The 20,202-nt window shown below is 38.5% G+C and overlaps 1 protein-coding gene across 13 annotated transcripts in view; it reads right to left on the reverse strand.

Annotated features, from left to right (window-relative positions):
* The window catches only part of Adgrl2 (adhesion G protein-coupled receptor L2), a 259,124-nt gene that overhangs the window by 123,640 nt on the left and 115,282 nt on the right, over positions 1 to 20,202 (reverse strand). For all 13 annotated transcript variants that reach the window (XM_038311606.1, XM_038311612.1, XM_038311609.1 and 10 more), the window contains one exon: positions 19,656 to 19,828. In XM_038311606.1, the coding sequence (XP_038167534.1) occupies positions 19,656 to 19,728 (73 nt within the window). In that variant the 5' untranslated portion in view covers positions 19,729 to 19,828. The remainder of the gene's footprint in view (positions 1 to 19,655; positions 19,829 to 20,202) is intronic.

Below are 20,202 nucleotides of genomic sequence, written 5' to 3' on the forward strand. Positions count from 1 at the left end.
GACCTCCATGGCTCATGAGAACACACACACACACACACACACACACACACACACACACACGCACGCACGCACGCACGCGCATGCGCACGCACAGGCTAGGGAGATGATAAATAGATGATAGACAGATCGATATAATATAAACATAAATAGTCCTTATACAAATTTACAAGCAATGTGACTTCTGTGTCAGTTCTGGGGATGAACATATCTCTACAGTCATTTATACAATATTGATTTACTCTGTCTATGGCTCCTAACTATGGGTTCATCTCGTCAGCTACAAAACTGACAAAATACTCGGAACTGCACAGATCATTTGGGAGCGCGAATATAAAACACGCTGCCCAGTGCCTCAGCACCTGATGAGTTCAATAAGGGGTCACTGCTGCTGCAGACTTAAGCTGAAAGTAACGAGAGAGGAAAGCTAAAACGTCACTTCTGCATACTCATGTCTATTATTCCGTCAAAGCAAGACTTCCAGTAAATACATTGTAAGTTATGGGATGTTAAAGCTTTGTGAACATTTTAATTGTGGAATTGATTATACCGCTGACAAGCTTGTCTCTGCAAATCACTGTGATAACTTATTCTTTAATAGTGCTAACTTCATTAAATTGACTCCACAAAGATCTTATCAAGTTTTTTTCTCTCCTTTCCCAAATTTACTTTTGAACCAGGGTCTCTCATGCAGCCCAGGTTGCCTTGAGCATGGTATGTAGCCAAGTATGGTCTGGAACTTCTGATTTTCCTGCCACCATTTCCCAAGTGGATTACAGGTGTGTGCCATCACACCCAATCTATACAGTCCTGGGGGACTGGACCCAACATTGCTCACTAGTCAAGTCCACTGCCTGGGGTATACCTCCAGCCTCCCTTCTGTTCTTCCATTCCTGAATTTGGTGAGTTCATCATCCACTTTGATGGGTGGCACTTATACCTCAATTTTCCAGATACAAATTATCAGAGCCATGAGCATTGCATTTACCCAAATTCAACCACTCTAATTACAGACTTTTCTATGGGGATAAACCCAGACTGCCCAGGAGAACCCATGAGAAACTAGACACACATAGTCCTGGCAGTAAATGTGATTCTTTGGAAAGCAGGCTCACCACAGTACTGAAACTATGCCTGACGCTTCCTTATACTAAAAGAGCTATAAAGCCCATGAGTTCCTCAAGAATTTTAATTGAGAAATACCAGGCAATTCTGTGGTTAGAGCAGATCCCATGATGCTACAAGTTGTGAAGAAAAAAATAAAAAACCCTGAGAGAATGAAACTGGAGTCGGATGATGGAGCACGGCAGGGGAAGAAAGTCTGGTTGGAGACAGGGAGCAGATACAAAGGAAATACTGAGCATCTAAGCAGATGCTTGATGTTTGGTGTTGAAGCAAGATGTGGCCACCTTCCACTTCACCTGGCAGACCTTACATCAGTAACCTCCGCTCCGCAGTCTCTCTTCCCAACCAACAGGGGATTTGAATGACTTATCCATTCCCCTCCCCAGTCAGGCTCCAAACCTCATGGCCAATAGCCTTGAAGTCTCAGCAATTCATACCTTTTAGTCTGGTATCTGCAGTTTTCCTCTTGTCTCTCACTGTTTTTCACCTAAGCTAAAGCGATGGTCTTACTCAAGAAATAGGGCCAGAGGGCATACAGAGCCAGAGCACAGGACAAACCCAGTTCACAGGTATGTTTTATTTACATACTTGGTATCTAAATTTTTTAATTAGCTGTAATATCTTGAAATATGAAGACAGAATAGTCAAATCCAAGTTCTGACTTTCCTTCAGGGGCTTGAGGCTATGGGGAAGGGGACCAGTTCAGATGATAATGTGTTAAAAAAAAAATGTAAAGTCACTATTCAATAGTCTTTCTACTTTCAATAGAGAACCTCAGCCCCCAAAGTAAATACTTACGAAAGAAACACATACAGCCATCTCTGAAGCTTTCTGATGACTGTCATTTCCATGATGAAATCATAATTCTTCTTTCCACATGCCTTATGAAGTCCTCTGTGACATGGCTGTAATGTCACCCCTGCATCTCTTAGCACTCCTTACCTTGAGCACGCAATGACCGACACACAATCTGCACACATGTTTACTGGCCCTGTTTGCCACACTGCGCTCCCTCCTCTAGGATGCCTTTAGCATTCTTTTTTTTTTCTTCCCCAATGAGCAATTCTTGTCCATTCAGACAATTCTGCTCGACAACTCTAGGTGGATGTGCCAGGGACACTGCTCTCTCTAATACCCTGATTTATAAGATCCATAAATGTTAGAACCATGTCTAGCACAGGACAGCTTGGCCACCTGGCAGAAATCAAGTCATTACTGTTTAATAAATGTTTGAATATTGGATTTTAAGCCTCTATTCCATTTTTAATTTTTTGTATCACTAATCTACTTATTTTGTATTTGTACATGCGTGTGTGCGTGTATATATGTGTACGGGAGCAAACATGTCACCACGTGTGTGTGTGTCTGTGTGTGTAGGCACAGATGTGTTCATGAATTTAGATCAGAAAAAGACTTGTTTCTCCTATCTATCATGGGTTCCAGGGATGCAAATGAGGTCATCAGGCTGCACCATAAGTGACTTTACAGCTAAGCCATCTCCCAGGTCCAACAGTAACAACTGGAAACAGAAGGGATTTGGTAAAAATCATCGAGCTCGATGATTTTTGCAAATTCACAAAGGATATAAACATGAATTAAAATATGAAGTATCAGACTACAGAGGTGGCTCAGTAGTTAAAAATGCTGTTTTTGAAGAGGATGAGTACAGTTCCAGGGATCTGTGTCTTCTTCTGGACTCTGCAGGCACCCACACACAGGTGCCATAGAATGATTTATACAGAAACATTCACATACACATAAATAAAAATTAAAAAAATTAAAAAGATTAATCATTGTGCCTAAGCTGGTTCCACAGATCAAGTTGCTTGCTGCCAAGATTAAAGACTAAAGTTCCCTTCTGGACCCACATGATGAAAAGGGAAGAACCAACTCCTACGAGTTGTCCTTTGTGGCATGTTTGCACAACACACACACACACTCACACTCATACACACACACACACACACACATACACACGTGTATTTAAGCTGTCAATAACCCATTCAAGTTATTAGCACCACATCGTACTGCTTTTGAAATTAACCATTTGTTGCCCCCATGAGAAATGTACCTAAACTTAATTTCCCTGCCTGAGTGGTCAGTGAAAGCTCACAGAGACTAAATCAATACAAAGGACAATAGTGCCTGAGTGTGAGCTAACAGGAGAAATGCCGGGAAATTCCCATCTACCCCTGTGTGGCCATGTCAGAGGCTAGAGCAACTCTCAAGAGGCCAAGAGAAGTTACGAGAAGTAGCATACAATGTTCATATTCTGAACACTTAGCAGTTCATTACATTCCCATAATACAAAGATAAGACAATGAAAGCAAAAATAAATTCTTTAAAGGGAAACATATCAAGAAAACTCACTGCCCACAGGATAAGCAAAAGATAGAACATACACTCTTCTTGAAAAAATATTTACATTAGTCAAGAAAGCACAATTAACCAAACTAATTAAAGGATCCTTCTGTGAGCCAAGTTGTTTAATTTCAAGAATAGTAACACTATTACAAGTGCTTCGAGCACAAACTAATTTGAATAGTTCTAAGCAACTGACTGTGATACAAATTCAAACAGAATAAAAATTCTAAATTTTACCTTCAAATATCATAATACTATATCACAAAAAAAAATCAGAAAATGACAGCAAGAAACTCAAAACAATTACACCATGCCGTAATTTTTTCCGTAAGATCAAAAAGCCACGAAGAAGCAAGATTCGTCTTCACTATTCCTTCATTAACACTTGAGCGGCTTTCATGTTTTTGCAGCCCTTGAAACTGCCACTAGTTATCCAAGCAGCTTCTAAATCAAAGTATTTTTAAAGACTCAGACATAAAGCCTCAACAAATAGTCTAATTTCCTTTAGACACCAACTCCACTATTTCACTCTCAATAGTATCTCAAGGCCAGCGAGACACTGACCACGTTCTCAGCACGTTAGAAGGTGAAACCCTTGCAAACCACAATCCTCACACAGATGGATCTGTTTCTCCCACCCAGCTTAGCAGCCTCTGCCTTCGGAACACCTGCACCCCTGCTCTATCCTGCGAGGCATTTCTAAAACACCTGGGCAAGCTGTTTAGGAAAAGCACTAGACACTGGAAGAGATGAGGGGTAATTGGGGGTGGGGGCATATTCCTGGCATTCTCTCAACACTTGTGCAGAAGCAGGCTCCAAGCCGGCACCTGGTGAAGGGAACTGGTGGATGTGATGATTCCAATTTACACATTCAGCACAACGTTCTGTCTGCCTGTCAATTTGAAACAGTTTTCTATTCAGTGATAACAGATACCCCAAAAGAATGCAGTGTCGAAATGCTGACAAGAATTTTATGCACTAGCTAGACCCTCTCTTCTGGACCAGCTGCAGTTGCCTTTCTAACTCTTGAATGGATTGACAGCTCTTTACTCCTCCTATGCCGAGGGGGTAGGAAGACACAACTGATTTTGACATGTTTGATTTCATGGAGCTGTTTTTTTTTTCTTTCACATGAATACTGATAATTTTTTTCTTAAGCAAAGCTAAGTATTATCCAATAACTTTTCTTAAGCGCTTTTGCAGGTATATAGTACAGTAGTCCTCACGCAGGAAAGTTTATATTTAAAAAAAGAGAACGTGCCAATGTATTTTCTAAGTTGACAAAGACAGTGAGCAAATAAGAAACAAGGGGAAGACATGAACGGACACCACAGTAAATGAGGTGTGCACCTGCAAACGCTGGAAAGAAGAGAAATCTGAAGGATATAGGGGGAGGTTCGTCATGTTTGTTGATTGCGTCTGTTCTTTGGCAGTTTTACATATGCATGCAATACATTCTGCTAACTCTGCCCACACCCTCTCTCCACTCCATTCCATACCTATCCCTCTTCTCCTTCATGGTCCCTTTCTTATATTGACTACTGGTTGGTTGGTTTTCTAACACACTCAGTACAAACAGGGCATCTATCCAACCACTAATTGGAACTATCCATTGGAGCCTGGTGGGGTCAATAGTTGGTACACAAGTCCCCGGCCATTGCTGACTCTATATATTCATATTTTTAAAGAATGTTAGAAACACATAATTAAGTTAATAGTTTGTTCAGGCTACTATAAATCCCAGGAAGCTTTCACATTCTTCTTACACTTAAATGAGAAACTAATCCACTGCCCTGACAAACTACTAATATGTATTTCCACATGCATGCCATTCTCTGGAGTTACTGTATCCTTCTCCTTCCAGGTAACCACCTAGAAGGTAATCCATTTTTCCTGATAATGCCATAAGAACTCTCTCCCATGAAACAAGCAATCTCTTCTTTAGATGATTTCAACAGTACCAAACGTTTCATTTTTAGAAAGGAAGACTTTCTGAAATAAATAAGTGCCATCGAGGATTAAGATGTGATACAATGACTTTTTTTTAAAAAATCTGTGAGGAAACACAGTTGCAAAGTTAAGAATAACAGACCGATATAAATGAAAGCAGGAAAATTCACTTCTGAAACCTAAATCTATATCCTTAAAACTCTGTCTTTTAAGTAAACCTGTGAGTTATACTGTATTGGAGGCTAGAATTCTTAGCAGTGTACAGAAAAACAGTACCTCTGACCCCCACTATTCTAAGTCGAATACTTTCCTCTTCAAAGTCACTGGACAGAAATACAACCACTATGTGCTCATCGGAGTCTGTGATATTTTTTAAAATCAAGCAGAAACAGACAAAGATAGCAACATAAACCAGATATCCATTTACTAACGTTGACTAAAGGATAAAAAAATTCTGACTGTCAACAATACAGGCTTCCCATAACATGTATTGAAATTTAATATGTTAAAATACATGTTGTGAAAATTACCCCCAGCAAAACCTATTTTATTATTACAAAGTATAAGTAATCCCTGCTATAAGCAAGGTCAATAAGATAATGATTTTAAAACTAGATATTTTCAGATAGGCTGCATAGGTCTGTATAAAAATATCACAACAAAATGTCATTGCTTGACTTTCTCTTCCTCTCTCTCTCTCTCTCTCTCTCTCTCTCTCTCTCTCTCTCTCTCTCTCTCTCTCTCTCTCTCTCTCTCCTCTAAGTAATAAATGTCCAGTTCTACGCCAAAAGAAAAAAAAAAAGAAAAAAAAGTCATTGCTTGTTAAAATGACAAAAAAAATGGCTACTTGGTAAAAGGAGCAAATCACAGGACAAGACTGTGAGAATTTTCAAAGAACTGGAGGCAATCACTGATCATCCTGTCTAAATTGATGTTAGTAAAATTACTTCCAAAGTATTACCCCAAGCCATAGAAAGTGTACCGCTGAGTTCTGTCACTGCATTCCAAAATGGAAGTTCCATGTTTAGGGTGATGAAGTCAGTGTCAACTAGCTAGCTCAGTTTCAAGAAGATTATTATCACCTAGATAATTTGAATAACTAGAGGAATTTAAGCACTAAGCTATGAGTAACTAAAGTTTGTTATAATTAAGTTTTAAAAACACTAATACTCAGGCCTCATCTTTGTGCTTTCAAAACCCACACCCTCAACTTACTGCATGTAGGTGCTCACTAGTGAAACTCTAGCGCTAAATCTACTTGAAGGTGTTTCGCAATCAACTAAAACACATGAGTACATTAATGTTAGCGTGATTACAAAGAAAAACCTGAGTAGAAGATTGTCACCAGCCTCACGGAATTCACTGGAACATATAAAAAAAGAGCCTTGCTGAGCAAAGGTGCCTGTAGATCGCTCTGTCCAGTGAAGGCATGCTCTCACTTCTACTGGTCAGTTCCAGAGTTCTTAGTCACTCCTGGACAGTGGTTTACTACACTGTACTGTGTTACTACACACATTCAGAAGATCTGTGCTTGTACTCTTTTCTTTTTTTTTTAAGCTTCCAAAAGAAACCAATGTTCCAAAGTAACCCCTTACCAAAATTTAACACAAATGGTAATGAGCACTGTTTTTAAGGGGACATTATCTTACCATTTGTTTGTTTTGTTTCTGTGTTTTGTTTGTGACAGGATGTCAAGTAGCCCAGGCTAGCTTCACACTTTCCATCATCCCAAGTCTACCTCACGGTTGCTGGGTGAGATGCCACTATACCACATAGAAAATACTAACTGGTCACAGGATCGATGATGCTAACACACAACCAATATTCCGAAGCTCCAAGTGTGAGGAGAGGAGAGGGAAGAAGGGTAAAGAGGAGTTACTTGAATACTGAGAACACACTAGAACAAAAATGCTAGCTCAAAACTCAGCATCATAGAGAGCCTTCAAATTTATCCTACTGAACCTTCAAAACCACTGTGGGGTGCTGGCAGATACTTGCTATTTTGTGCTACAGCACATACATTAGCAAGCAACAAACTATATCTACCAGTAGCCATGTCCCAGAGTAGCTTTGGACCAGCTGAAGGTTTCTAAGGTGTGGACTCGGGAAGTGAGAAAAAGGTCTGGGGAGGATATGTGAGAATCCAAGCCAGTCTACTAGCTGTGGCACAATGTCAGCCATTCGGTCTGTCCTTAAGTTGCTGCAGCATGGCAGCTCTGCAAATGATCTGTCTGTGCTCAGCTGAAATGCATTCCAAAATGCAAGTGCAAGAAGCTGACCATTCAAGTTACCCATGGGGACTGCTCTACCACTAATGCCTTTGAAACAGTAGTCAAGGACTTCAAAGCAAAAGCATACATAGTATCCACTGTGACAATTGTAAATTTGTCTTCTCTTGAGTCTTGCTGCATCATTAAAATATGTGACCTGAAGACACAAGAACTACGGTTCTTGGTGAAATCAGCCTTCCAAAGATGAGGGTATTATTTCAGTTGAAACTTAGTTCAATTCTTTTGAACAAACATGATTAGAAATATCTTTTCACATCTTGTCAGGTTATGGTGTTACACTTTTTACTTGCCTTGTCAATTGAAAAAAGTACGTGAAATCACATGATTCTTACAAATGATTTAGCTACAAATCCCTGCAGGACACGAAACTAAAATCTACTCATAAATGTCAGCAATAATTAGAGCCACAAATTAAGCCAAACACAAAGTTAATTCAAACAGTCAAATTTTGTCATTTAAATGGTTCTAGTTTTACCGTTGCTTAACATTTCTAAATGTGACTGTCTTTTGCTCTTGTATTGTGCATTTAGCATTTTAGTTCAAACAGAGATGAGACCAAGAGGCAAAGATTTTACCACCTTGCAAACTGGGGTCACACCTATCCCCAGGATTTTTTAATCACTAAAGATTTTCCAGTCTGTCTTCACCATCAATTAACAGCACTGTTGAAAGAAGAGAATGACAGCTCTCGGAGGCGAGCTCTCTAGTAAACAGACAGGATGGCAGGTTCTACAGAAACCGCCTTTAAGGGGACAGAAGTAAGAGACACTGAGAGCTATTCAGGGCAGACTATTTGCTGAAACTCTAAAACAGAGGCCAGGATTAAGCAGCTTCCTGTGGCAAGGAGAATAAAGAGAAAGAATGACACCCAATCCCCAAACCTGAAAGACGATTGGGGAGTCCTGACTAAATATTTGATGATGATAATCACTGAGAAATGAAAACTAACTTTAATCACCACAGGCTTCCAGAATCCCTACACCCTATCATCTCATCAACATCTGAAAGCTTAGGAAATTCCTTGCTTCTCACTGAAAACTTGTGAGTTGTGGAGTTAACATAGCTGTATTACTTTGTTACAAAACAAAGTCGATTTTAGTATAGAGGCAAGAGAGGAGACAGAATCTTCTTATATAGCTCAGGTGAGCCTCAAATTAGCTCAGAATGGTCTGAACTTGTGATTCTCCTGCCTAAGGCTTTGCAAGTACTGGATTTACAGATGTGTGACTACCTTGCCCAGCTCTTCAGATAGCTTTTAATCTGCAACGTTACTAAACAAAGAAACCCTGAAATGGGTTCTCTTTTGATAATAACCATCAAGTTAAACAATAATGTATGATATTTTGAAACATATTTTGTTCTGGAATGACGGCCTTGTGAAGTAATTATATCAGTCAACCAACTGAAGCCAAATGTAACATTCTGTGGGGAAAAGGTGGACTCAGCAATAAAACCTGGATGAAAGGACACCTCTTCCCGGGTCTTAGTTTCTGCATCTGTTACGTGGAAGATTCTACACTATTGATCTCCAAACTGTCATCCCAAATCTCAAAATTCCATAACTCTAACAAATAAGGAGAACAAAAATACCTAAGGTGCCTATATGCAACTGTTTTTGTTTCAAATTTGCTCTTTACTCGAATTTACTGAGCTTTCAAGGGCTCAGGAAACTACTGAAGACACATTTAATTCCCAATCAAATACTATCAGTAACCTATTTTTGTCCTTGAAAGACAGGCAAAAGGATTATATCATCTGCTGCAAAGAAATATTGTATCTGCTGTGAAAAGAAACAACAGGACATCTTTGGTGATGTGTATTTTCGAGTGACATCATTACATGACCCTAAGCACACAAAACATCCTTAAGCCACTTCTGCCCAGTTAACACTGAGGTATGCAGGCCTACAATCTTCCGGCCATAACATGCCACAGAAACAAAACTGAAGGGGCATGATGACCGCTAGCTATTGATGTAGCTGACTTTGAAAAAAAATTAATATAAAATAACACCAAATACACTTTTCCCAGGTGAGTTAGAACAAAGAACGATGTTTTACATTAAATGACTACTTGTTAACTGTTACTTTAAATAATAAAACAATATATTAAGAGGATATTAAAATAATGTATCTGTGTAGGGTAAAATAAAAGTAGGGCAGACCAACAGGGAATAGAGGGAAATATTAAGGAGAGGGCAGGTTGCATGGTTGTTCAGGGAATTTTTTTTTTTCCAAAGCAAATCATCAGATAAAAGGTCAGCTCCAAGCATACAAAACGGGATTAAAACATAACAAAATATAACAAGGCTCCCTGCATCCTGAGCTATCTCAGTTCTCTCTTTAATGAGGGTCATAAAACTGAACGTGATGCTGCTTCTGTATTTCAGCCACGTTCTCTCGGTTAAAAACAAATGACTTGCAATGACTGAAATCACTATCACGCAAATTCTGATTTTCTGAACAGTTTAATAACCACAACTCCAGGATACACATCTCCTCTCAGAGACTATCAACGTCTGTGCCACCAGGGAACCCGTCAGACATGATCCACGCCTACCCCAGACACTGTGTCAGAATCCAGGTCTTCAGATGCTCGAGCGACTCACGACCGTATGCACTAACTTGCCATGCACACGGTGTGGGGTCTGACTCTTGAGGTTTAGCCAGACCTATTTCTATTTCTCTATTCTATTTCTTTATTTCTTCCCCAGCAAGAAGACCTTGGAGAGAGAAGGGTTCTTTCTGGGTCTTATTTCTTCACCCGTATAATGAAGAATTCTACAATACTAATCTTCAAGCTGCCTTTACAAACCATTTCCTTCTTCCTGTCTAGGTTCCTGTCTCCCACAGCACTTGAACAATAAAAAAAAAGTGGATCTCAGAATCCGGAGGGCTCTCTGTGTGCCCCCAGCAATGCACGGTGACAGTCTCTCGCTTCAGTTAATACAACACTACCTGGATCTAAGACCAGACCACGAACCGCCTGCTTTAGATCTTCATGTACTTTGACTGTCTCTTATCCAAAATACTTAGGATCAGAATTATTCCTGATTTCAGGGACTTTACAACTTGAGACCATTTCCTGAGACTTTAAGGGGAAAACTGCAGACAACAACAAAAACAGCACATGAGCCCTCAAATATGTGGACTTTGGAGCAATTTGTCTGAATTTTTAGATGAGGGAATGATCAACCTGTGCTACAAAGAAAAGAATAAAAACCAAAGACAGAAGTGAGACTTGATGGTTAGGCCATAAATACACAGTTAGATAGAAATAGAAGGTTACAAGGGAGTAGTCCGGAAGCACCTTATAAATATGCAATGAGACAGGATATTTTCCTTGGCTCTCCTTTACAGAGCGATCCTTTCCACAAAACTGCATCATCCAAGTCTATTTTATTCCAGGAATTTCCTTCTTCTTAACACTGAAGGATTCCTAAGATATAGAACTTTGTCTTTTTTGTGTTTAATTGTTTAAATTATTTTTAAACATTTAATTCAAGACTCTCACAACCGTTCTCCCCACCTCTCTCAACAATCTCTCTACCCATTTATTTCTTAAAGCCAAATCTTGATTTTTTTTTTTTTTTTTTGGTTTTTTGAGACAGGGTTTCAAATCTTGATTTTTAATATTCCATGCAAAAAGAAATCTCTTCAAAGTAAGGATATCTGGCTGAAATAAGAAATGGTGGTGTTTTCCTCCAAGAGTGTGATCTGGGCCAATGATGGATGTCTCCTCTGCTTTACTTTTGTCTTGTTCTCAACTATTAACCATAAGAATCTGGTCTTAATCTTGATTTTACACCAACTTTACCCACATGGAAAATTGGGTTAATATTTAATTCGCTTCATTTTAAATTAACTACAAAATTTAAGGGCTGAAGATGCAGCCCAAGGGCAGGACATTTGCCTAGGATGACTAAAGTCCTGGGCTCAACCCCCGCCACTGACAAATTTCAATTAAAAATATTTAAGAGTCAGGGGAAAATGCAAGTGAGAAAATATTTAAGACATGGATATGAGGAGTTTTAGCATAAAAGTGGAAGAAATTTAAAAAGAAAATAGCTATAAACTAAAAAAAGGGTGAGGGGTAAAATAAACCAAATGTAACAAAATCGGGATAGTTATTAAACCTTTAGTTAGTGTTCTATTAGAAAATCTCCTTGTAAATTCTCATCAGAACGTCAAGCAATACAAATATCAACCTACCAGGCAAACTAGAAAATATTTTTCAAAATAGAAATGGCCATCAATGAATTGTAGTCATCAGAAAAATGAACACGTGGCTTAACAAAAATCAAAGTTCACATCAAAACTTAACTGGTGAACAACTAAGTACACACACACACACACACACACACACACACACAAACACATTTTTATCCTTACAAGTCTCCCCCAAATTAGAAGCACACAATGAAAGCCTTCGTTTTACTCTACGTCACCGCTAACAATGCATGGTGACATTAGCACTCTCCTGTGCTGGGTTACCAACACGAAGCCTCTTAGAATAGGCGATTGTGTGCCTAAATCTCAGAGTAGGCAGAATTGTATGATTCCAGGCTCACAAAATAACTCATCCCCAAAGAAATATTTCCTATGAAAGTCCTTATCTAGTTTATATCTAAAAAAAATTAAGAACAAATGTCTGGCAAGTGAAGGTGAAGAATAAAGGTTTTTACATTTATACATAATACATCTTATAACCAATATTTAAAGCCATTATCATAATAAGAGATGCAAATGAAGAATTTATCTGTTTCATACATGATTTTGTATTGATCTGTAACATCATTATGTACATTGTAGAAAATTTCTTGAAAAAAGATGAATTTTAGGGAAACAATATGAAAGGTTCAAAGTATGAGCATCGTTACATTGTTAACTTAATTCCTTTTAATTATCTTTTCTCGTTACATTGTTATCTCAATTTCTTTAAATTCTCTATCTTTTCTGGGGAAGGTGTGCTGCATTCCCACTCCTAGTAAAAAGGGTGAAGGACTTTTAAGAAAAATTAGCTCTCAAAGAAAGAACTATAGCAGACATGAAAGTCAAACTCTGGAGAGTTCCCGGCGGATAAGAAGAGATTATAAATGTTGTTTGTGCTTCCTGGGGCGAAGATACGGAATTCCCTTCTCAGCTTTGCATTTTAGCCACGAGATCCCAAGGCCGGGACTAGGTATTCTCTTGGAATCGCTTCTGTCAAGTTGACAAAAGCAGTTCCGAGACAGGGTTGAAAGATGTCAGGAGATATTCACTAATCCACATTGATGTCTAATACATGTAGCCTGCATGGCTGTCATATGTCATTCTCTGTCACGCAGAGGAGAAGAAAAGAAATGAAGAGTGCCACAGGGTAGCGAGCATATGTTTCAGTAAGACACTCCCTTAGTGATAGGGAAGATAAATCAGGCTTTCAAGGCCTACCAGGTCCTCATTAATAGTTATCTCCAATCATCCGTATTATTATTTCTCTGATACTGCAACCCAACTTATACGGTAGATTTCAGAATTAAAAAAAAAAAAAAAAACATGATTTCAAAAATAAAATTAAAAAAAGTAACTCCTCAAGAATGAAACAAACGAGGGGCAAGTAATTAACAGAAATACAGGCCTGAAAAATTACGGAGCTTTCAATGCTTCCTGCGTTTTTAATTAAACTACCTTTAATATATTATTGATTGTTGCCAATGTAACAACAAAAGGGATGAAAGCCTAATTTGCATGTAAAATCAATATTTCTAAAATGCACTTTACTTTGAGAAAAATCATAACATCTATTCATAAATATTTGATACAGTCTTTTCCATCCAAACTTAAAGCTTGAAAAGTACCTTGTAGTCAAGGGCACACTGATAGTGAGGTTTGGGGGTCTATTGCTGTGAGAGTATTTATGATACTCTTTCAGCAGTCGTGAAAAGACTGACTAGGGAATCAAAAGAGCTGAACAATCCCTTTGCCATGCTAGGGAACTAAAAGACAATAGTCAGAATTAAACAGAGAGTGAGAATTAAATGTTAAAAAAAATAGAATCAGTTCTTGAATTTAGTCTTCATTTATAAAACAGCATACATTAGCAGTAAAAACTAGTAAATAAAATGACATATATGGGACTGGAGAGATGGCCTCTACTCCCGCAGCACGCACTGTGGGTGGCTCACAACAGCCTGTGACTCCAACAATTCTGGCTTCTAGTGCACCTGCACTGACATGCACAGAGCCCACACGTAGACAGACAGACAGAATCAAATTAAAGATAAAATAAATCTGCCACGCATTGTGGTGCACGCCTTCAACCCCTGCATTCAGGAGGCAGAGATACTTGGAAATCAGCTTGTGTTATATAGCCAGTTCCAGGACAACCAGGGCTATGTAGAAAGACTCTGTCTCAAAAACAAAAAAATTAATCTTTTAAAATGTGGCCTATGTATACAACAAAGCATTGTTTTCAAAGCATGTGTGTGCACTTTATTATTTTAATTTATGCAATGTTCGCATTTAGAACAAATCTATCTTCAGCTAGAAGCCAAGTAATTCTATACTATACATCATACTCAAATATGATGTTATCTTATACAATTTACAAGGGGCATTATATTTACATTTTTAAACTTTATTACACATCATTACCTATGGAGAACACTACCACAGTCAAATATATGACACTCACAAGGTACAATAAAGAATATTTAAGGTCTCCGATGAGGAGACGGAGTTAAGTGTTGCTTTCTTAAAGAGTAAAATAGAATTAGTTTGCACTAAAAATCTAAATACAAAAAAAAGAAAGTAAACGCTTTGTTTTGAACGGATGCTAATTTACCCAATCTCTGAGTTTAAACAATGAGGTTACATTAGCTATGCAGCGAGCACAGGCACAATTCCTATTAATTTAATGGGAGTTATGACTTCCATTAAGTTTAATAGGAGTCATACAGCCAAATCCCCATGTACCTTGCTGGAAATTCACGTCCGAGACATCAACTAATCAAACACACTGAAATGAACAAAAGTAGGCAATCTTGCTGTGCTCTGAAATCTAAGATGGCGTCTGTAAGTCAGCTAGCACAAAAGGGCCATAGGCATTCCCAGGAAGAAAAAGAACAAGGTACCACTGTGAAGACACCAGCCCTATGCCCAGGAGTGACACTAGACCATGCTCACCTCAGCTGCTAATGTTACTTATGCAATTCAGTGTTTCTTAGCTCACTGCCGAAACAGGTTAAATAAACAGAACAAACAAAGGAAACCTTTCCCAGAGTCTGTAGTTATGCTCAACAAGCCTGATCACCAGGATTAAAATAAAATAATCTGAAAATGGAAACACAAATGCCAAGAAAGCCAATGGTTTCACCAACTTCTGAATCATACTGAATAAAATCACATTTTCTTTTCAAAAGTGATTTTCAAAATCTTATGATCCAGGATGGGACCATGTGTTAATGACAGTGATTGCTTAGCTTGTGTAAGGACCTATCACACTATTATCCAAAAGCTCCTGTTCCCTCTCCCACTATAACAATTTCGTCTTCGAAGAATCACACTCTCCTGTGATGGATACACACTAGCTGATTAAAGGAAACCAGACAACAGCAAGCAGGGATGCTCCTTGATCCTGGGAAGCTGACATATTTGGGGTGTGTGTGTGTGTGTGTGTGTGTGTGTGTGTGTGTGTGCAGGCTTATGTGGATGTCTTCCTCTCCTTCCCTTCAGTGGTGGGGGACCATCATTTCTCCGCCCAAACTCAGACCATTCTGAAAGAGATATTTGGATACCAAGTAATTTTTCTAGTTCATATTAAATCACATCTCTGCCTTTGTTCCACAGCTACATAGTAAAACTAGCAACAAAAAAACATTAGTGCAAAAGCTGTAAGAAAACCTACCGGTTCCAAACAGGCTTGACACTATGTCCTCTAGTACGTTCTCAGACTTTCTGGATTTCCACAAAAATGTGAATCTTTATTTGCCATTCATACCTATTACAACTTTTTTTTGAAACTAGGGTAAGTAACAATGTGTTCTGAGTTCATTAACTAGAATTCAGAGCTAAGAGGTCCAATGATACATCCATTGCATAAAAAATTCGGCCTAAAATTCATATTTCTGGCTTTGCTGAAGAACTGCTATTATTTGTAACCTGTCACTTGAGTGAGCCTTCAATGTGTCTGACTTATGCTTGCCAGGGCTCCATTATATGGCATAATTTAATTCTCTAGGACACAAAAATTCAATTTACTTTCCTACTTACTGATACATGATTCCACAGTGGGTTACTATGCTTATAAAACTTGGCCAAGATAATCAAAACACACCAGGTTCTCAACAGAACTGACTTGTGAAAGGCAAGGCTAGTACTATAGAAATATAAATCAAGTATATGGAAACAAACATTTCTAAGTATGATCTTCATACTATCCCTGTTTACACAGAGACACTACATAATCTCCGAAAGGACAGGAGACTCAAGAACAGAGCATTGAACTATTTTGACAAAAATCACGGTAAATTGATGGACAAACAGAAAACAAGCAGCTTAATTTTCATATAATTAGTTTCATCAACTTAAAATATTTCAAATGAGTACTGGATGTGCTGTTTGGTACCCAGAGGAAGAGGTCAGGGCACCGCTCAGTCACAAAGATCTTCCACAGCAAGCAAAAGCCCTAGGTTCTAGCCCAGCATTAAAATAATAAAATAATAATAATAATAATAATAACAACAAAATTGGAAGAATTTGAACAAGAAATATGTCATAATGATGAGATCTGTCAAACCACTGAATAGATATCTCATAAATTTGGAGATACACCTCTCATCGGTACTGATACAGATCAAATTCAAAACCACACTAAGCTTCCACACTTTTCCCAAGGAAAAGCTCATACATGGGAAAAATAAAAGCACTGGAAATTGGAGAGATGGTCCAGGAATTTCTGTGGTGCACCAGATAGATTGGGCGGCAGTTTTGCTTTTTTTAAAATCTTTAGTACTATGAAAACTCTTATTTCTGGATTCTACTGAAAGGGTGAAGAGCTGATGAAACTAGGTGAAATACAGGACTGAATCCAAACCTGGGTGGGCTTGGCAGGTTTTGGTCTGTGGCAACCCTTGAGGAGCAGCCATGTTGAACTCCAATGTGTTCCTGAGGCTCCATTCCCAGCAAAGGACACAAAGTCCTGGATGAGAGCCAATGTGTGCACCTCCCAATCTCAAGCACCCACTCAGGTTTGATGCCTGATAGAGAACACAGGGAGAGAACCCCACTAGGAAGACTCCTCTGAGCATTTGTAAGGACTCTGGAAAGGTACAAACGTGTGTCCATTCCTCTCTCATCACTCATCCCCACGGAGGCAACAGTGGAGAGATGGCTCCAGATCCTCGGGAGAGAGCGCTTGCTGTGTAATTTTGAGGACATGAGATTAAATCCCAGAATCCTCATAAACAGCTAGGTGTGGCATTGTGGGGGCAGAGACCAAAGGATTACTGGGGCTTAATGACACCAGCCAACCCCAAATTCAGTGAGACACCTTGTATCTAGGGAATAAGTCCTCAGCGTGTGACAAAGTACTCGTCATCCTTTGGCACCTCAAACCAGAAAGATCACATGTCCCAGCACACAAGTATGTGCACACATACACAGACACACAGAGACATGCCCGACCGACCGACCGACCGACAGACAGACGCACGCACGCACGCACGCACGCACGCACGCGCACACACACACACACACACACACTTTTAACTGAAAAAAGTAAACTTGGCTAAGAAAAAAAGAGATAGACAGATGGTGGGGGAGAGGGAGGGAGGGAGAAAATCATGTAAGCAGCAGCTTAACAGCTGAGATTTGAATTTCGATCTCCTGTCCCATGCCCTTTACACCTAACTTTGATTGGTTTCTCAACAGGTGTTCACAGGTCATTATCTGGCTTCTGGTAATAAAGGCAGACGGTGTCATGCACAACTCTTCCAAGACACCCCCATGTGCCGCCACCAAGATGTTCTAGCAATGTGTGCTCACTGCGGCTCCTCTTAAAGCCAGCAGTGTGAGTCCCTCCCTGGCTCTCTTTTTGCCAGTAGGAGGGAATTCTTTCAAAAGCAACACATCCCTGGCCTGATGAGGCAAAAATGAAATTTCTCTTAAGAGCGGATATGAATCCTGACCTGAGAGGTGACACTTGACATAAAACTACGGCATCTCATGAAAATGTCTCTGCACGCTGCCCCCTATGGAGAGAAGCTACTGTGCTGGCAAAGTGGTCTCTATCTTGATTGGAAAATTTTTCATTATTGGACTAATGAGCCATTGGTCCACACCTGGAATCTTTTTCAATGTATAAAAACACTCAAATATAACAGCAGGAATTCAGTGTTTTTCCCCCCCAAAAAAAAAACAGATGCAAAATTATAGACCACACATATGATTTTCGCAGCAATCCAAGCCTGTGATTCATATTATTAACTCAGTTTCTGCCTGTTTGTCATTACAGTACTAGTTATTCAGACACATTACACTTTTAGATTTCCTATCTTCAACTCTAAAGCAAATAACTACGTCGTCTTCGAATTAAATATTAGCCTGTGTATAACTTTCAAGTGAATATATATGATCTTGAATACAGAAATATTTCCAAATGTTCCTGAATATGTTAACCATTTAAATGACATCATTAAGTTCTGTTCATATATCAAATGTAGGAAACAGAGAGTAGGCACAAAAAAAACCCCACAACTTTAAAACAAGCATTTTAAACAAAATAAAAATGTTTAGTTTGTTGGTGTTCTTCACAGACAATGGAATGGCTTTTCCACAGTACCATTTCATTGCTGTGTTAAAACAGGACCAATGTTCTAAGTACAGTGCTTTATTATACTGAGACTAAAAGACTACAAATGTATGTACAAGCATTTCTAAAAGATTTTTTAAGTTAATATACTTTCTTATTAAATATAGTGTCATGGTCTACTCGGGATAAGACTGTCACATCTTACCTCTGTGTTCACTTCAGACCTGATCTAAAATACACCTGTGTGAGCATTTTTTTTTAATGTGACTAACCCTGCAGACCATAAATAATAGGTATCAGAAAATCCATTTAGAAATTAATAAGTGATCCTTCTCATTATTTAGAATCAAAAATCCATAATTGTGCACTCACTTCTTTAGAAATTATGTCTGTTTTGAAAACTTTTCTCACAATTATTTATAAATTTAAACAAGTTGTAAGGACTGAGGTTATAGCTCAGTGGTAGAAATTCTATGTCTTTCTTAAAGATAGGGAAAGTTAATAGATGCCTTACATAATTTTTCACACTGCAAAGAACATGGATGCACATTCATAAATAAGATTAGTTTTATTCCATATGTTGCAAAAATATGACTTAGAAGCAAATTAAGAACTGAAACTTCTAAGACAAGTTACAAGAAAAATAAAAACTGAAGTGCAAGAAGTCATGACAAGTTAGTTAGGCAATGGTGGTGCACGCTGTTAATCCCAGCACTTGAGAGGCAGAGGCAAGGGGACCTCAGTGAGTTTGAGGCCAGCCTGGTCTACAGAGTAATTTCCAGGACAGTCAGAGCTGTTACACAGAAAAACCCTGTCTTGAAAAATCAAACCCCCCCAAAAAAGTCATGACTAAAGAATTCAAGTTTTCTGGAATAAAGGCAACTAATACATGTAAAAATGTGCCAAAGGACTGCTGAGGATTATTGTATTTTGTAAATTTATAAAGATATAAAATATAAAATAAGGCATTCAGCACTTTCTATACCAGACAAAAATATAACGAAAATAATTTAGCCACTAAAAAATAAATTCAACACATACTTTTAAAAATTAAAATAACAATGCAGCCTCTTTAACACAGAGAAGATTCTATCCTTTCCGTTCTCCTGGGTTTTAGGAAGAAATGTGAAAAGTGTCTTACCTTCTGTATTTGGTGAGAAACTGATTATAATGATAAACCACAAACTTCGCATTCTGCAACCAGAAGACACCATTATTGATCTCTTTAAATATTTTCTTTGTATTCCTTAATGAATCTAGTTATAAATGCCCAGCTTCATCGAACCCAGCAGTCTGCATCATTGATCCTCATATCTGAAAAAACAAAAGAAACAAATCCATCACTTACTTAAGGCCCCGGTATGCCGTCACAGCAAATGCAGAAGTAACTACCCTCAGCCCTTCCTCCCATTTCACAAGCATAAAATACATTCTGATTGCATATCCAGGAAGTCAGCTGCTCCTAGATATATAGCATCTGAGATATTCTGGGGGGGAAAGAAGCTCTCCCAAATGTATAGATAATCATATTCAAAAGTAAGTATATATTTTTTCTAATAATGATATTCTCTTAGGAAAGCATGAAGCTTAGGAAATCACTTGAGATCATACATCCATCTCTACATGACATTAACCTTTTGATCACAGAACTAGCTTTAGAATACATAATACCTCTAAATAAAAGCATA

Source organism: Arvicola amphibius, chromosome 14 (genome assembly GCF_903992535.2).
Source record: "Arvicola amphibius chromosome 14, mArvAmp1.2, whole genome shotgun sequence".
NCBI lineage: Eukaryota > Metazoa > Chordata > Mammalia > Rodentia > Cricetidae > Arvicola > Arvicola amphibius.